Consider the following 14,243-nt stretch of genomic DNA (forward strand, 5'->3'; position numbering starts at 1 on the left):
TAAATATAAACAGAATACAATGATTTGCAAATCCTTTTCAAGCCATATTCAGTTGAATATGCTACAAAGACAACATATTTGATGTTCAAACTCATAAACTTTTTTTTTTGCAAATAATAATTAACTTTAGAATTTGATGCCAGCAACACGTGACAAAGAAGTTGGGAAAAGTGGCAATAAATACTGATAAAGTTGAGGAATGCTCATCAAACCCTTATTTGGAACATCCCACAGGTGTGCAGGCTAATTGGGAACAGGTGGGTGCCATGATTGGCTATAAAAGCAGCTTCCATGAAATGCTAAGTCATTCACAAACAAGGCGAGGGTCACCACTTTGTAAGCAAATTGTCAAACAGTTTTAGAACAACATTTCTCAACGAGCTATTGCAAGGACCCGCGACCCCGAAAGGGAATAAGCGGTAGGAAATGGATGGATGGATTGCAAGGAATTTAGGGATTTTACCATCTACGGTCCGTAAAATCATCAAAAAGTTCAGAGAATCTGGAAAAATCACTGCACGTAAGCCATGATATTACGGACTTTTGTTCCCTCAGGCGGTACTGCATCAAAAACCGACATCAGTGTGTAAAGGATATCACCACACGGGCTCAGGAACACTTCAGAAAACCACTGTCAGTAACTACAGTTGGTCGCTACATCTGTAAGTGCAAGTTAAAACTCTACTATGCAAAGCCAAACCCATTTATCAACAACACCCAGAAACGACGCCGACTTGGCTGGGCCCGAGGTCATCTAAGATGGACTGATGTAAAGTGGAAAGGTGTTTTGTGGTCTGACGAGTCCACATTTAAAATTATTTTGGGAAACTGCGGACGTGGTGTCCAAATAAAAAAATAACCATCCGGCTTGTTATCGGCACAAAGTGGAAAAGCCAGCATGTGTGATGGTATGGGGGTGCATTAGTGGCCAAGGCATGGGTAACTTACACATCTGTGAAGGCACCATTAATGCTGAAAGGTCCATACAGGTTTTGGAGCAACATATGTTGTCATCCAAGCAACGTTATCATGGACGCCCCTGCTTATTTCAGCAAGACAAGTGTTGCAACAGCGTGGCTTCGTAGTAAAAGAGTGCGGGTACTTTCCTGGTCCACCTGCAGTCCAGACCTTTCTCCCATGGAAAATGTGTGGCGCATAATGAAGCGTAAAATAGGGCAGCGGAGACCCCGGACTGTTGAAGGACTGAAGCTCTACATAAAACAAAAATGGCAAAGAATTTTACTTTCAAAGCTTCAACAATTAGTTTCCTCAGTTCCCAAACGTTTATTGAGTGTTGTTAAAAGAAATGTGATGTAACACAGTGGTGAACATGCCTTTTCCCAACTACTTTGGCACGTGTTGCAGCCATGAAATTCTAAGTTAATTATTATTTGCAAAAAAATAAAATAAAGTTTATGAGTTTGAACATCAAATATGTTGTCTTTGTAGCATATTCAACTGAATATGGGTTGAAAAGGATTTGCAAATCATTGTATTCTGTTTATATTTACATCTAACACAATTTCCCAACTCATATGGAAACGGGGTTTGTACATTTGTTTTATATATATATGTATATATATATATATATATGTATATATATATATATATATATATATATATATATATATATATATATATATATATATATATATATATATATATATATATATATAGAAAATGCATTTAAGTAGGGGCCGCAAGTGTGTGTGTGTGTGTGTGTGTGTGTGTGTAGTGAGTTAAGCAACATTGTGATAAGATCAAGTTCCTTTTTGGGGTTTGATCTGTGAGCAGAAAACATCTTCATCATCATCGTCGTCTTCATTATCGGCAACTTGGTCCAACAAGGTGGGTCAAATATTTCTTATCTCCTCTTTGGAACTTTCAAGAAATAACACATTTGTGTGTGTGTGTATGTGTGTGTATATGTGTGTGTGTGTGTGTGTGTGCGGAGATGGCTGATGTACGCTGGCGGTTGTTGGCACTTATTGTGGTTGTCACGGCAACAAAGACTTGGCCCAAAAACCAGAACCGGCTCATCAACCAGAACCGGCCCATCAACCAGAACCAGCCCATCGACCAGAACCAGCTCATCGACCAGAAACGGCTTGCCGAAATTGTTGAACAAGTCATCAAGAGGTACCTTATTTTATGTTTGTTGTTTGTTTACTATTGTTGTTTGTTTGCCATACGTATTTTTGATACTTGTTTGTGGTACTTGTTTGTGATACTTGTTTGTTTGTGATTGTGAGGTTCTAACACTGAACTATCTATTACACAAAGGCAAGAAGCAAGGAATAAGAGACAGGATTCAATTTAGCTCATGAGGAGAGCGCGTGCACTCGAACCCTCGAACCTACGCGCCGAGAAAAGGGTTCCAGGCCTCCACATTTATTTGGGCATTACCTGATTACATAGCTGCAGAGACTATTAAGGAGAGGGGGTCATAAATAGCTGCTGCGCTGGGTCATCAACAGTTTCAAATAAAAAAAAGTGCTTGGAGCGGTGTCGGGTTTGCCCCCTCTCTGCTTTGTAGAATTCAGGTCATGATAAGGTCTTCCTGTGGCTGTCCAATAGATCAAAGAAAGCGACACCTCCACGTTGTATCCCATCCCACGCGGTGGTGGTTTACAAGCGGCAGGCCTTTTGCTCGATAAGATTAAAGGCAGCTTTGTCTTCTGGAAGGGCAACCTGAAGTCATGGGAAAACAACTTGTGTGCTAACTTATATACTATTATTTTGACAGTGATGATTGTTTGTTTGTGATGTTTGTTTGTGATAGTTATTTATGATAGTTGTTTGTTTGTGATAGTTGTTTGTGATAGTTGTTTGTTTGTCATAGATTTTTCATGTTAGTTTTTTGTTGATGATGTTTGTTTGTGATAGTTGTTTGTTTGTCATAGATTTTTCATGTTAGTTTTTTGTTGACGATGCTTGTTTGTGATGATTGTCTGTTTGTGATACTCCTTTGTTTTCAAAAGTTGTTTGTTTGTGATTGCTGTTTGTGATATTTGTTTTTTGTGGCAGTAGTTTGTTTGTGATGTTGGTCTGTTTATGATAATTGTTTGTTTGTGTTGTTTGGTTGTGACAATTTTTTGTCTGTGATACGTCTTTGTTTTCGATAGTTGTTTGTTTGTGATGGTTGCGCATGATATTTTTTGTTTGTTTATCATAGTTGTTCTTTTTTTTTGTGTCCCCACACCTGCAGGCTTCATTTGGAACGGTGAGTCCATGGCAAGCACACTATTGGTGATGGAGCTAAGGTCACATGGTTAATGTGTGTGTGTGTGTGTGTGTGTGTGTGTGGGGGTGGGGGGGGGGTGTAGGAGGGACTCTGAGAGAAATTTGTCCATGTTCAGTCTGGCGGTGAATGTCCCGGGTCTTAACGGCGTATATCACGTGAATGCCATCCCTGACCCGGGTGACAAGATCAGGAAGGACCTCTTGCGTTACGGCGTCTACCAGGACAAGTACGTGTTGGCCGCCACCGTCCTGAAAGCCAAGTGCCGCAACCGGAACCAAAATGTGAAAGTGGAGCACGCCGAGTACCGCGTCCTGCGCCGCTTTAAGGCGTGGGCGGCTAAAAAGCCAAAAAATCAGACAGGTCTGATGCTCTTCTACGTCTTCGCCTCGCCGTGCCCAGACCGGTGTGCGAGTAACGATAACAACATGGGGCGGAGCATCCTCCCGCTGCTAAAGGACATCACAGAATGGCCCCAGCACGCCCTGGTCTTCTCCAAAGTCTTCAAGCCTAAAATGGGACGACCCATCAATGAAGGAGAACTCATAAAGGCGCTCAAAAACCTGGGAAGCAAGCTCGGCGGCCTGGAGAACATCTTCCGCTGCGAAAGGGTGAACCAGCACATGAAGTGTGACAGCTGCTCCAGGGGGGGGGGTGATCACACCTAAATGCTACGAATGGAAGGGCACCCAGAATTGGCAGGGCGGGAGGTGTGACGTAAAGTGGGGCCAAGGGGGTTGGAGAAGAAGCCCCCGGAAGAACCCGCTTGGGCGCGGACATGCCAAGCAGCCGCAGTCCGCCAAAGGTCCTACGCCAGCCAAAGGTCCCGGAAGGAAAAGGAAGCCTGGGCGTGCCCAGAAGTAGAGAAACAAAAGAGGCGGGACCAAGCCTGGGCGTGGCCGGAAGAAGACAAACAAAATAGGCGCGACCTGATCTTCCGGGGGCCGGCGCCGAGGTTGACAACGACCAATTGGGCAAGCTGGAAAAAAACCAACGTCTTTTGACGAGTAGCTTTGCTTCCATGCTAATGCGAGCACGCTAACACGATCGACAATGTAAACGTCTGATTTTGCACAGCATTAAAAAAGCTTTGAGCACACAATTTCTCTGCTCTTTCATTTGGAGGAGAAAAAAAAGTGCTTGGAGCGGTGTCGGGTTTGCCCCCTCTCTGCTTTGTAGATTTCGGGTCATGATAAGGTCTTCCTGTGGCTGTCTGGTAGATCAAAGAAACCGACACCTCCACGTTGTATCCCATCCCACGCAGATCAAAGGCAGCTTTGTCTTCTGGCAGGGCAACCTGAAGTCATGGGAAAAACAACTTGTGTGTTAACTTATATACTTTGTACAGTAAGTGTGTTGAAGAAGGCACACTTGCACAAATCAATGCCTTCCAGGCCACTTTATGAAGTGAAGTGAATTATATTTATATAGCGCTTTTCTCTAGTGACTCAAAGCACTTTACATAGTGAAACCCAATATCTAAGTTACATTTAAAGCAGTGTGGGTGGCACTGGGAGCAGGTGGGTAAAGTGTCTTGCCCAAGGACACAACGGCAGTGACTAGGATGGCGGAAGTGGGAATCGAACCTGCATCCACCAAGTTGCTGGCACGGCCACTCTACCAAGAACGCAGCAACGTTTATTTGTGTGGTTTTGCATGAACACACACACTTGCTCACCACCAACTTGATGTGGAAATGAGAATAATAAACATGTTGTGACATAAATAAGTCACCGAGATGAAGTATTTACACCTTTCCTCTTGCAGGGGACGGTGCAGGTGTCCCTAATGAACGGGTTTGTTGCAACAACACGCATGCGCAAACATAACACTCACCCAAATATTACTAAAATAAATGTACGTGCGTAAAATGTGTTTGGATACTTTCCACAAATGGCCATGAAATATGAAAAGGACAGCTTCAAATTTGTATTAAAAAAGGCGTGGATGAATACAATGGATTAAATGTTTATGGCAGGGGTCACCAACCTTTTAGAAACTTCTTGGGTACTGATTAATGCCAAGGGCTACCAGTTTGATACACACTTAAATAAATTGCCAGAAATAGCCAATTTGCTCAATTAACCTTTAATATATATATATATATATATATATATATATATATATATATATATATATACACACATATAAATGGGTATTTCTGTCTGTCATTCTGTCGTACATTTTTTTTCCTTTTACGTAAGGTTTTTTTCAGAAAATAAATGATAAAAAAAACACTTAATTGAACGGTTTAAAAGAGGAGAAAACAGGAAAAAAAATGAATACAATTTTGAAACATAGTTTATCTTCAATTTCGACTCTTTAAAATTCTAAATTCAACTGAAAAAACGAAGCAAAAAATTGTTAATTTGAATCTTTTTGAAAAAATGTAAAAAAAATAATTTATGGAACATCATTAGTCATTTTTCCTGATTAAGATCAATTTTTGAATTTTGATGACATGTTTTAAATAGGTTAAAATCAAGTCTGCATTTTGTTAGAATATATAACAAATTGGACCAAGTTATATTTCTAACAAAGACAAATCATTATTTCTTCTAGATTTTCCAGAATTTTTTTTTTAAAAGAAATTCAAAAGACTTTGATATAAGATTTAAATTTGATTCTACAGAATTTCTAGATTTGCCAGAATATTTTTTATTAAACTTAATCATAAGTTTGAAGAAATATTTCACAAATATTCTTCGTTTAAAAAAACAGAAGCTAAAATGAAGAATTAAATTAAAATGTATTTATTATTCTTTACAATAAAAAAAAAAAATACTTGAACATTGATTTAAATTGTCAGGAAAGAAGAGGAAGGAATTTAAAAGGTAAAAAGGTCTATGTGTTTAAAAATCTTAAAATCATTTTTAAGGTTGTATTTTTTCTCTAAAATCGTCTTTCTGAAAGTTATAAGAAGCAAAGTAAAAAAAATAAATGAATTTATTTCAACAAGACCAAGTCTTTAAAATATTTTCTTGGATTTTCAAATTCTATTTGAGTTTTGTTTCTCTTAGAATTAAAAATGTCGAGCAAAACGAGACCAGCTTGCTAGTAAATAAATACAATTAAAAAAATAGAGGCAGCTCACTGGTAAGTGCTGCTATTTGAGCTATTTTTAGAACAGGCCAGCGGGCGACTCATCTGGTCCTTACGGGCGACCTGGTGTTGGTGACCCCTGGTTTAAGGTGTAGATGTCGAAGATTTGTTGTTATGAGTAAAGATACCTTTATTTTGAAAGAATTCTAAAATACAAATACGGTGCAGGGATTTTGACGCATGCGCAAACGGATCGTACCGTAACGTTTTGTTTTGCCTTTTCGTTGCTTTAATGGTGAATACAGAGGATCAAGTGTTTAAGGTATAGATATCGAAGATTTGTTCTTATGAGTGTAACCTATTTTTTACGGTTTTGCCTCTTTGTGATGTTAAGTCCCTGTTATACAATATATGCCTTGGGCTCTTATTTTGAAGGCAAAAACAACGGAAATGATGTCATGTTGGAGTTTTGATTGACTGATTGATACTTTTATTAGTAGATTGCACATTTTAGTACATATTCCGTACAATTGGAGCGGAAGTTTTCGAAAAGAGAGAAAATTAAGTGATCGTCGTGTAAAACTAGAGCTTCCGTGTTTATATTTTATTTTATAGTGTGATACAGAATAGACTATTTATATAAACCCTGGGTTACATTCGAAAACCGCCGCTCCGTTCTAACATGACATCATTTCCGTTCTTCTCGCCTTCAAAATAAGAGCTCAAGGCATATACTGTATAACAGGAACTTACTGCGACTCCAAAGGGAATAAGCGGTAAAAAAAATGGATGGATTAATTTCCTTTCATTTCATTTTTTATTTATCTCCTTCATTGATGTGCATTTTGAACAATACACAATTATAGTAACAATAATGATAATAGATTTTATTTGTAAAAAAGCCCTTTACGTTGAGCAAACAACCTCAAGGTGCCACAGTGTAAAAAAATAGTAGTAATAATAAAAATATAAAACTAGAAACAGCCCAAAGATGGGTTTTTAAGCCTTTTTTAAAATCATCCACAGTCTGAGGTGCCCTCAGGTGGTCAGGGAGAAAGTTTCACAGACTGGAGCGGAGGTTTTAGAAAAGAGAGAAAATTAAGTGGTCCTCGTGTAAAACTAGAGGTTCCGTGTTTATATTTTATTTTATAGTGTGATACAGAATAGACGATTTATATAAACCCTCGGTTGCATTCGAAAACCTCCACTCCGTTCCAACATGACATCATTTCCATTCTTCTCGCCTTCAAAATAAGAGCTCAAGGCATATACTGTATAACAGGAACTTACTGCGACTCCAAAGGGAATAAGCGGTAAAAAAAAATGGATGGATTAATTTCCTTTCATTTCATTTTTTATTTATCTCCTTCATTGATGTGCATTTTGAACAATACACAATTATAGTAACAATAATGATAATAGATTTTATTTGTAAAAAAGCCCTTTACGTTGAGCAAACAACCTCAAGGTGCCACAGTGTAAAAAAATAGTAGTAATAATAAAAATATAAAACTAGAAACAGCCCAAAGATGGGTTTTTAAGCCTTTTTTAAAATCATCCACAGTCTAAGGTGCCCTCAGGTGGTCAGGGAGAAAGTTCCACGGACTGGAGCGGAGGTTTTCGAAAAGAGAGAAAATTAAGTGGTCCTCGTGTAAAACTAGAGCTTCCGTGTTTATATTTTATTTTATAGTGTGATACAGAATAGACGATTTATATGAACCCTGGGTTATATTCGAAAACCTCCACTCCGTTCCAACATGACATCATTTCCGTTCTTTTCGCCTTCAAAATAAGAGCTCAAGGCATATACTGTATAACAGGAACTTACTGCGACTCCAAAGGGAATAAGCGGTAAAAAAAAATGGATGGATTAATTTCCTTTCATTTCATTTTTTATTTATCTCCTTCATTGATGTGCATTTTGAACAATACACAATTATAGTAACAATAATGATAATAGATTTTATTTGTAAAAAAGCCCTTTACGTTGAGCAAACAACCTCAAAGTGCCACAGTGTAAAAAAATAGTAGTAATAATAAAAATATAAAACTAGAAACAGCCCAAAGATGGGTTTTTAAGCCTTTTTTTAAAACATCCACAGTCTGTGGTGCCCTCAGGTGGTCAGGGAGAAAGTTCCACTGACTGGGAGCAGCGGAGCAGAAAGCCTTCCATACCTCAATTATACAATTTAAATTCACACAACAATGCCTGAGAAGGAGCGGGATGAAGAAAAATCTTGTAGTTTCCTGCCCCCTTTGACATTATATTTTATCTTACTTCATGAATATCATTTAAACCAACACATAAATCCAAATGTAATGAAACAATAAAAAAAAACACAAGAAAAACACAACAAGTGCAAAAACTTCATAAAGTCTAATCCAATTAGAGAGAATAATTATAATAATAATAATATACACCTTACGGAATGATACAGAGCAAATACAAAACCAGACAAAAAAAAAAAGTAAAATAATAAATAAAAAGCAAAATGTAAACACTTATGGCTGGCCATGTGATCTCATTGTTCTATCTTTATATATTTTTTTCAATTGGAATACATTTTTACAGTTTTTTATCTCGTTGTAAAGAGAATTCCACAATTTTACCCCCACCACTCATTTACACAGGTGTTTTTTTTATACATTTTGATTTCTATTCTACTTTTTTAATTGCTTTTACCCTTTAAAATAGTTTTAATCATATTTATTTTTATATTGTTTTTATATTGGTTTTATATTTATTTATTTGTTGTATTTATTCAGTCATTGGTGGAGCATAATATTGTTTTTTATTATTGTTTTTAACATGGCTGTGCAGCACATTGGAAACGTTCTTGTTGTTTGAATGTGGTATATAAATAAAGTGGATCGGATTGGATTGAAAGAGGCAAAACCGTAAAAATAGGTTACATGAGTAAAGATACCTTTATTTTGAAAGAATACTGAACGACAAATACGGTGCGGGGATTTTGACGCATGCGCAAACGGACCGTACCGGAACGTCGTTTTGTTTTGCCTTTTCGTTGCTTTAATGGTGAATACTCTAGATGTGTTTTTGTTCATTTTTTTTTTGAATAATGAAATTACCATGTATTTCCAAGTTCTTTAGTTGGTGTTTGTTTTGTACCACATTGTTGTCGAAATAAAGTTGTGTGTGGGGAGGGAGGGGCAAAAAACAAAAAAAGCCCTGCCCAAGATGGCGGAGGCGGAAGCTAGCAAATGTCTGCTCGCGCTGCTCAATGGCGTCGCTCAGCAACTTTACTTCGACAAGACTGAGGTGACGCAGGACTTCTTACACGGCCAGCTCTTCCCCGACATGGCCCGGGACCACTTTGACGCCTTCTACCACAAAATGACAGCACTTTTAAAGGTACATGACGTCACTCGCCGCTCTTCTTTCCAAACACGCCTTCGTTAACTGAAATGAGATTTTCTTATTTAAACGGGGATAGCAGGTCCATTTTATGTGTCATACTTGATCATTTCGCGATATTGCCATATTTTTGCTGAAAGGATTTAAAGTTGGTCGCTAATAAAGAAAGCCTTGACTGTACCGGAAGTAGCAGACGATTTGCGCGTGACGTCACGTGTTGTGGAGCTCCTCACGTCTGAACATTGTTTACAATCATGGCCACCAGCAGCGAGAGCGATTCAGACCGCGAAATCGACAATTTCCCCATTATTTGAAGCGAGGATGAAATATTCGTGGATGAGGATAGTTAGAGTGAAGGACTAGAAGAAAAAAAAAGATGGGTTGGACCCATTTACTAAGATAATTATGGAAAATCCCTTATCTGCTTATTGTGTTACTGGTGTTTTAGTGAGATTATATGGTCATACCTGAAAGTTGGATGGGTGTGGCGTAGTGCAGCCGGCTTTAGCAACACAAACACAGCCGGTTTATCTTTGTTTGTTGTGAAGCTTTAATATGGAACATCGCGGTCAAGCGAACATGTTTCTCCACCACATGTCAACCGGCAGGTTTCGGTGAGAAAATTGTGGTAATAAGTCGACTCTTAACATGGTTTACAATCATGGCCACCAGCAGCGAGAGCGATTCGGACCGAGAAATCAACGATTTCCCCATTATTTGAAGCGAGGATGAAATATTCGTGGATGAGGAAAGTGAGAGTGAAGGACTAGAAGAAAAAAGAAAGACGAGGGCAGTGGGAGCGATTCAGATGTTATTAGACACATTTACTAGGATAATTCTGGAAAATCCCTTATCTGCTTATTGTGTTGCTAGTGTTTTTTGAGATTATATAGTCATACCTGAAAGTCGGATGGGTGTGGCGTAGTGCAGCCGGCTTTAGCAACACAAACACAGCTGGTTTATCTTTGTTTGTTGTGAAGCTTTAATATGGAACATCGCGGTCAAGCGAACATGTTTCTCCACCACATGTCAACCGGCAGGTTTCGGTGAGAAAATTGTGGTAATAAGTCGACTCTTAACATGGTTTACAATCATGGCCACCAGCAGCGAGAGCGATTCGGACCGAGAAATCAACGATTTCCCCATTATTTGAAGCGAGGATGAAATATTCGTGGATGAGGAAAGTGAGAGTGAAGGACTAGACGAAAGAAAAAAAAGACGAGGGCAATGTGAGCGATTCAGATGTTATTAGACACATTTACTAGGATAATTCTGGAAAATCCATTATCTGCTTATTGTGTTACTGGTGTTTTAGTGAGATTATATGGTCATACCTGAAAGTTGGATGGGTGTGGCGTAGTGCAGCCGGCTTTAGCAACACAAACACAGCCAGTTTATCTTTGTTGTGAAGCTTTAATATGGAACATCGCGGTCGAGCGAACATGTTTCTCCACCACATGTCAACCGGCAGGTTTCGGTGAGAAAATTGTGGTAATAAGTCGACTCTTAACATGGTTTACAATCATGGCCACTAGCAGCGAGAGCGATTCGGACCGAGAAATCAACGATTTCCCCATTATTTGAAGCGAGGATGAAATATTCGTGGATGAGGAAAGTGAGAGTGAAGGACTAGAAGAAAAAAGAAAGACGAGGGCAGTGGGAGCGATTCAGATGTTATTAGACACATTTACTAGGATAATTCTGGAAAATCCCTTATCTGCTTATTGTGTTGCTAGTGTTTTTTGAGATTATATAGTCATACCTGAAAGTCGGATGGGTGTGGTGTGGTGCAGCCGGCTTTAGCAACACAATCACAGCCGGTGTTTCTTTGTTGTGAAGCTTTAATATGGAACATTGTGGTCAAGCGAACATGTTTCTCTACCACATGTCAACCAGCAGGTTTCGGTGAGAAAATTGTGGTAATAAGTCGGCTCTTACCGTACACATGAGCGGAGCTCGCGTCGTTCCTCCTGCAGGTGTCAAAGAGGCAGCTGCGACTTTCTTGGCTTCTCTCAGAGACACTGGCGGTCACCGCTTTCCACCAACATCTTTCTTCTTTGTCGTCTCCATTATCAATTGAACAAATTGCAAAAGATTCTATTTTATCGCATAATGACGTGTAATTATGCAATAAAAACTACTACTTTTAGCCGTGATTGGTGCTGAAAGAACATGTCCGCTGCCACCGGTGACGTCACGCGCACATGTCATCATTCCGTGACGTTTTCAACAGGATATATATATATATATATATATATATACATACACACACACACACTAGTCTCAGACTTGAACGCAGATGTCTGACCATCCTCACAGTCCATCGCCACAGCCGACATGGACCACGCCCAGCTGGAGGCCTTCCTCACCGCCCAGACCAGGAAGCAGGGGGCGGGCGGTGTTGACCTTGAGCAGGCCGCCGCCCTCTCTCGCTTCTGGAAGAGCCAGCGTGTCCGCGTGAGGGAGAGTCTGCTGTCCCACAGCCGCTGGGAGCCCGGACTCAGGGGTCTGTCCTGGAGGGTAGACCTCCAGACGGCGGCCGGCAGAGGCCCCGTGGCCCTGATGGAGATGGAGCTGGGCGGCGGCGGCCAGGTGAGACCTTTCCAAGGAAGCAGGGTACCACCCACCTGAGGAAATGTTGTCTTCCAGGACTCACGGTTTGTGTGTGTGGAGATGGACGAGGACCAGGTCCACCAGGTGCTCAAGAAGATGGCCGACGTCCAGGCCAGCATCGACGCCATCCTTCAGCGCACCTGACTCAACTGTTTAGCACACCTGTTTACCTGTAGACTCACCTGTTTCCACCTGACTCACCTGTTTACCTATAGACTCACCTGTTTACCTGTAGTCTCACCTGTTTCCACCTGACTCACCTGTTTACCTGTAGTCTCACCTGTTTCCACCTGACTCACCTGTTTACCTGTAGACTCACCTGTTTCCACCTGACTCACCTGTTTACCTGTAGACTCACCTGTTTCCACCTGACTCACCTGTTTACCTGTAGACTCACCTGTTTCCACCTGACTCACCTGTTTACCTGTAGTCTCACCTGTTTCCACCTGACTCACCTGTTTACCTGTAGTCTCACCTGACTCACCTGTTTACCTGTAGACTCACCTGTTTCCACCTGACTCACCTGTTTACCTATGGACTCACCTGTTTCCACCTGACTCACCTGTTTACCTGTAGACTCACCTGTTTCCACCTGACTCACCTGTTTACCCGTAGACTCACCTGTTTCCACCTGACTCACCTGTTTACCTGTAGTCTCACCTGTTTCCACCTGACTCACCTGTAGTCTCACCTGTTTACCTGTAGACTCACCTGTTTCCACCTGACTCACCTGTTTACCTATAGACTCACCTGTTTCCACCTGACTCACCTGTTTACCTGTAGACTCACCTGTTTACCTGTAGACTCACCTGTTTCCACCTGACTCACCTGTTTACCTATAGACTCACCTGTTTCCACCTGACTCACCTGTTTACCTGTAGACTCACCTGTTTCCACCTGTTTACCTGTAGACTCACCTGTTTCCACCTGACTCACCGGTTTACCTGTAGACTCACCTGTTTCCACCTAACTCACCTGTTTACCTGTAGACTCACCTGTTTCCACCTGACTCACCTGTTTACCTGTAGTCTCACCTGTTTCCAACTGACTCACCTGCTTCCACCTGACTCACCTGTTTACCTGTAGTCTCACCTGTTTTCACCTGACCCACCTGTTTCCACCTGACTCACCTGTAGACTCACCTGTTTACCTGTAGACTCACCTGTTTCCACCTGACTCACCTGTTTACCTATAGACTCACCTGTTTCCACCTGACTCACCTGTTTACCTGTAGTCTCACCTGTTTTCACCTGACCCACCTGTTTTCACCTGACCCACCTGTTTCCACCTGACTCACCTGTAGACTCACCTGTTTACCTGTAGTCTCACCTGTTTCCACCTGACTCACCTGTTTCCACCTGACTCACCTGTAGACTCACCTGTTTCCACCTGACTCACCTGGCGGGGCCAGTCTCACAAGTGAAGACTCCAGAGACACTGAGGAGCCTCACTGACCTTTCCCCAACCTTGAAGACCTGGACAACCTGAGATCAAAAACTATTGAGAGCAGCTCTGTTGTTGTTGTTGTTATTGTTGTTGTTGTTGTTGTCATGTGACTTTAATAAACATCTACAGCCTTGTTGTGTGACAGCTGGCTGTTAGCATTAGCCATATTAGCACCTTTTCATCAACGTGTTATCTCTTTTTGGTAAATAAAAAATATATTCAGACAGTTAATAAACTGAAATTATTTGAATTTCATTTAAAGCAGATTTTAAATATATTTTCTTTTTTTAAATAAAAAATATATTCAGATAGGCAATAATTTTAATTTTATTTAAAACTGATCTTAAATAAAAAATATTTGTTTTTAAATCACGATGTAACAACATATACTAAACTATTTCCCTTGTTAGCATTAGCCATGTTAGCACCTTGACATCGACGTGTCTGTTAGCATTGATTGATTTCACATCATCCACTTATTCATCCGTCCATTGCCTACCGCTTGTCCCTTTATGGTAGGCGGGT

General features: G+C 40.4%; 2 protein-coding genes across 5 annotated transcripts; both read left to right on the forward strand.

Moving 5' to 3' along the window:
• Nucleotides 1–1,719: 1,719 nt before the first annotated feature.
• LOC133562088 (uncharacterized) lies at nt 1,720–4,343 on the forward strand. Its single transcript, XM_061915944.1, has 4 exons — nt 1,720–1,848; nt 1,955–2,139; nt 3,209–3,223; nt 3,327–4,343. Exons 2-4 carry the CDS (start codon nt 1,955–1,957, stop codon nt 3,907–3,909), a joined length of 783 nt encoding a protein of 260 aa, XP_061771928.1. The 5' UTR covers nt 1,720–1,848; the 3' UTR covers nt 3,910–4,343.
• A 4,949-nt stretch (nt 4,344–9,292) lies between these two features.
• commd1 (copper metabolism (Murr1) domain containing 1) lies at nt 9,293–13,851 on the forward strand. 4 transcript variants are annotated; one of them, XR_009808835.1, is made up of 4 exons: nt 9,293–9,656; nt 11,979–12,251; nt 12,309–12,513; nt 12,563–13,851. XR_009808835.1 is itself a non-coding variant. In XM_061915960.1 (3 exons), exons 1-3 carry the CDS (start codon nt 9,483–9,485, stop codon nt 12,414–12,416), a joined length of 555 nt encoding a protein of 184 aa, XP_061771944.1. In that variant the 5' UTR covers nt 9,294–9,482; the 3' UTR covers nt 12,417–13,851. The 4 variants fall into 4 exon arrangements, 1 of the variants encoding a protein (XP_061771944.1); XR_009808836.1 differs by having other exon boundaries at nt 12,309–12,493; nt 12,553–13,851; XR_009808837.1 differs by having other exon boundaries at nt 12,309–12,493; nt 12,728–13,851.
• The last annotated feature ends 392 nt before the right edge of the window (nt 13,852–14,243 follow it).

Source organism: Nerophis ophidion, linkage group LG01, assembly GCF_033978795.1.
Source record: "Nerophis ophidion isolate RoL-2023_Sa linkage group LG01, RoL_Noph_v1.0, whole genome shotgun sequence".
Classification (NCBI taxonomy): Eukaryota; Metazoa; Chordata; class Actinopteri; order Syngnathiformes; family Syngnathidae; genus Nerophis; species Nerophis ophidion.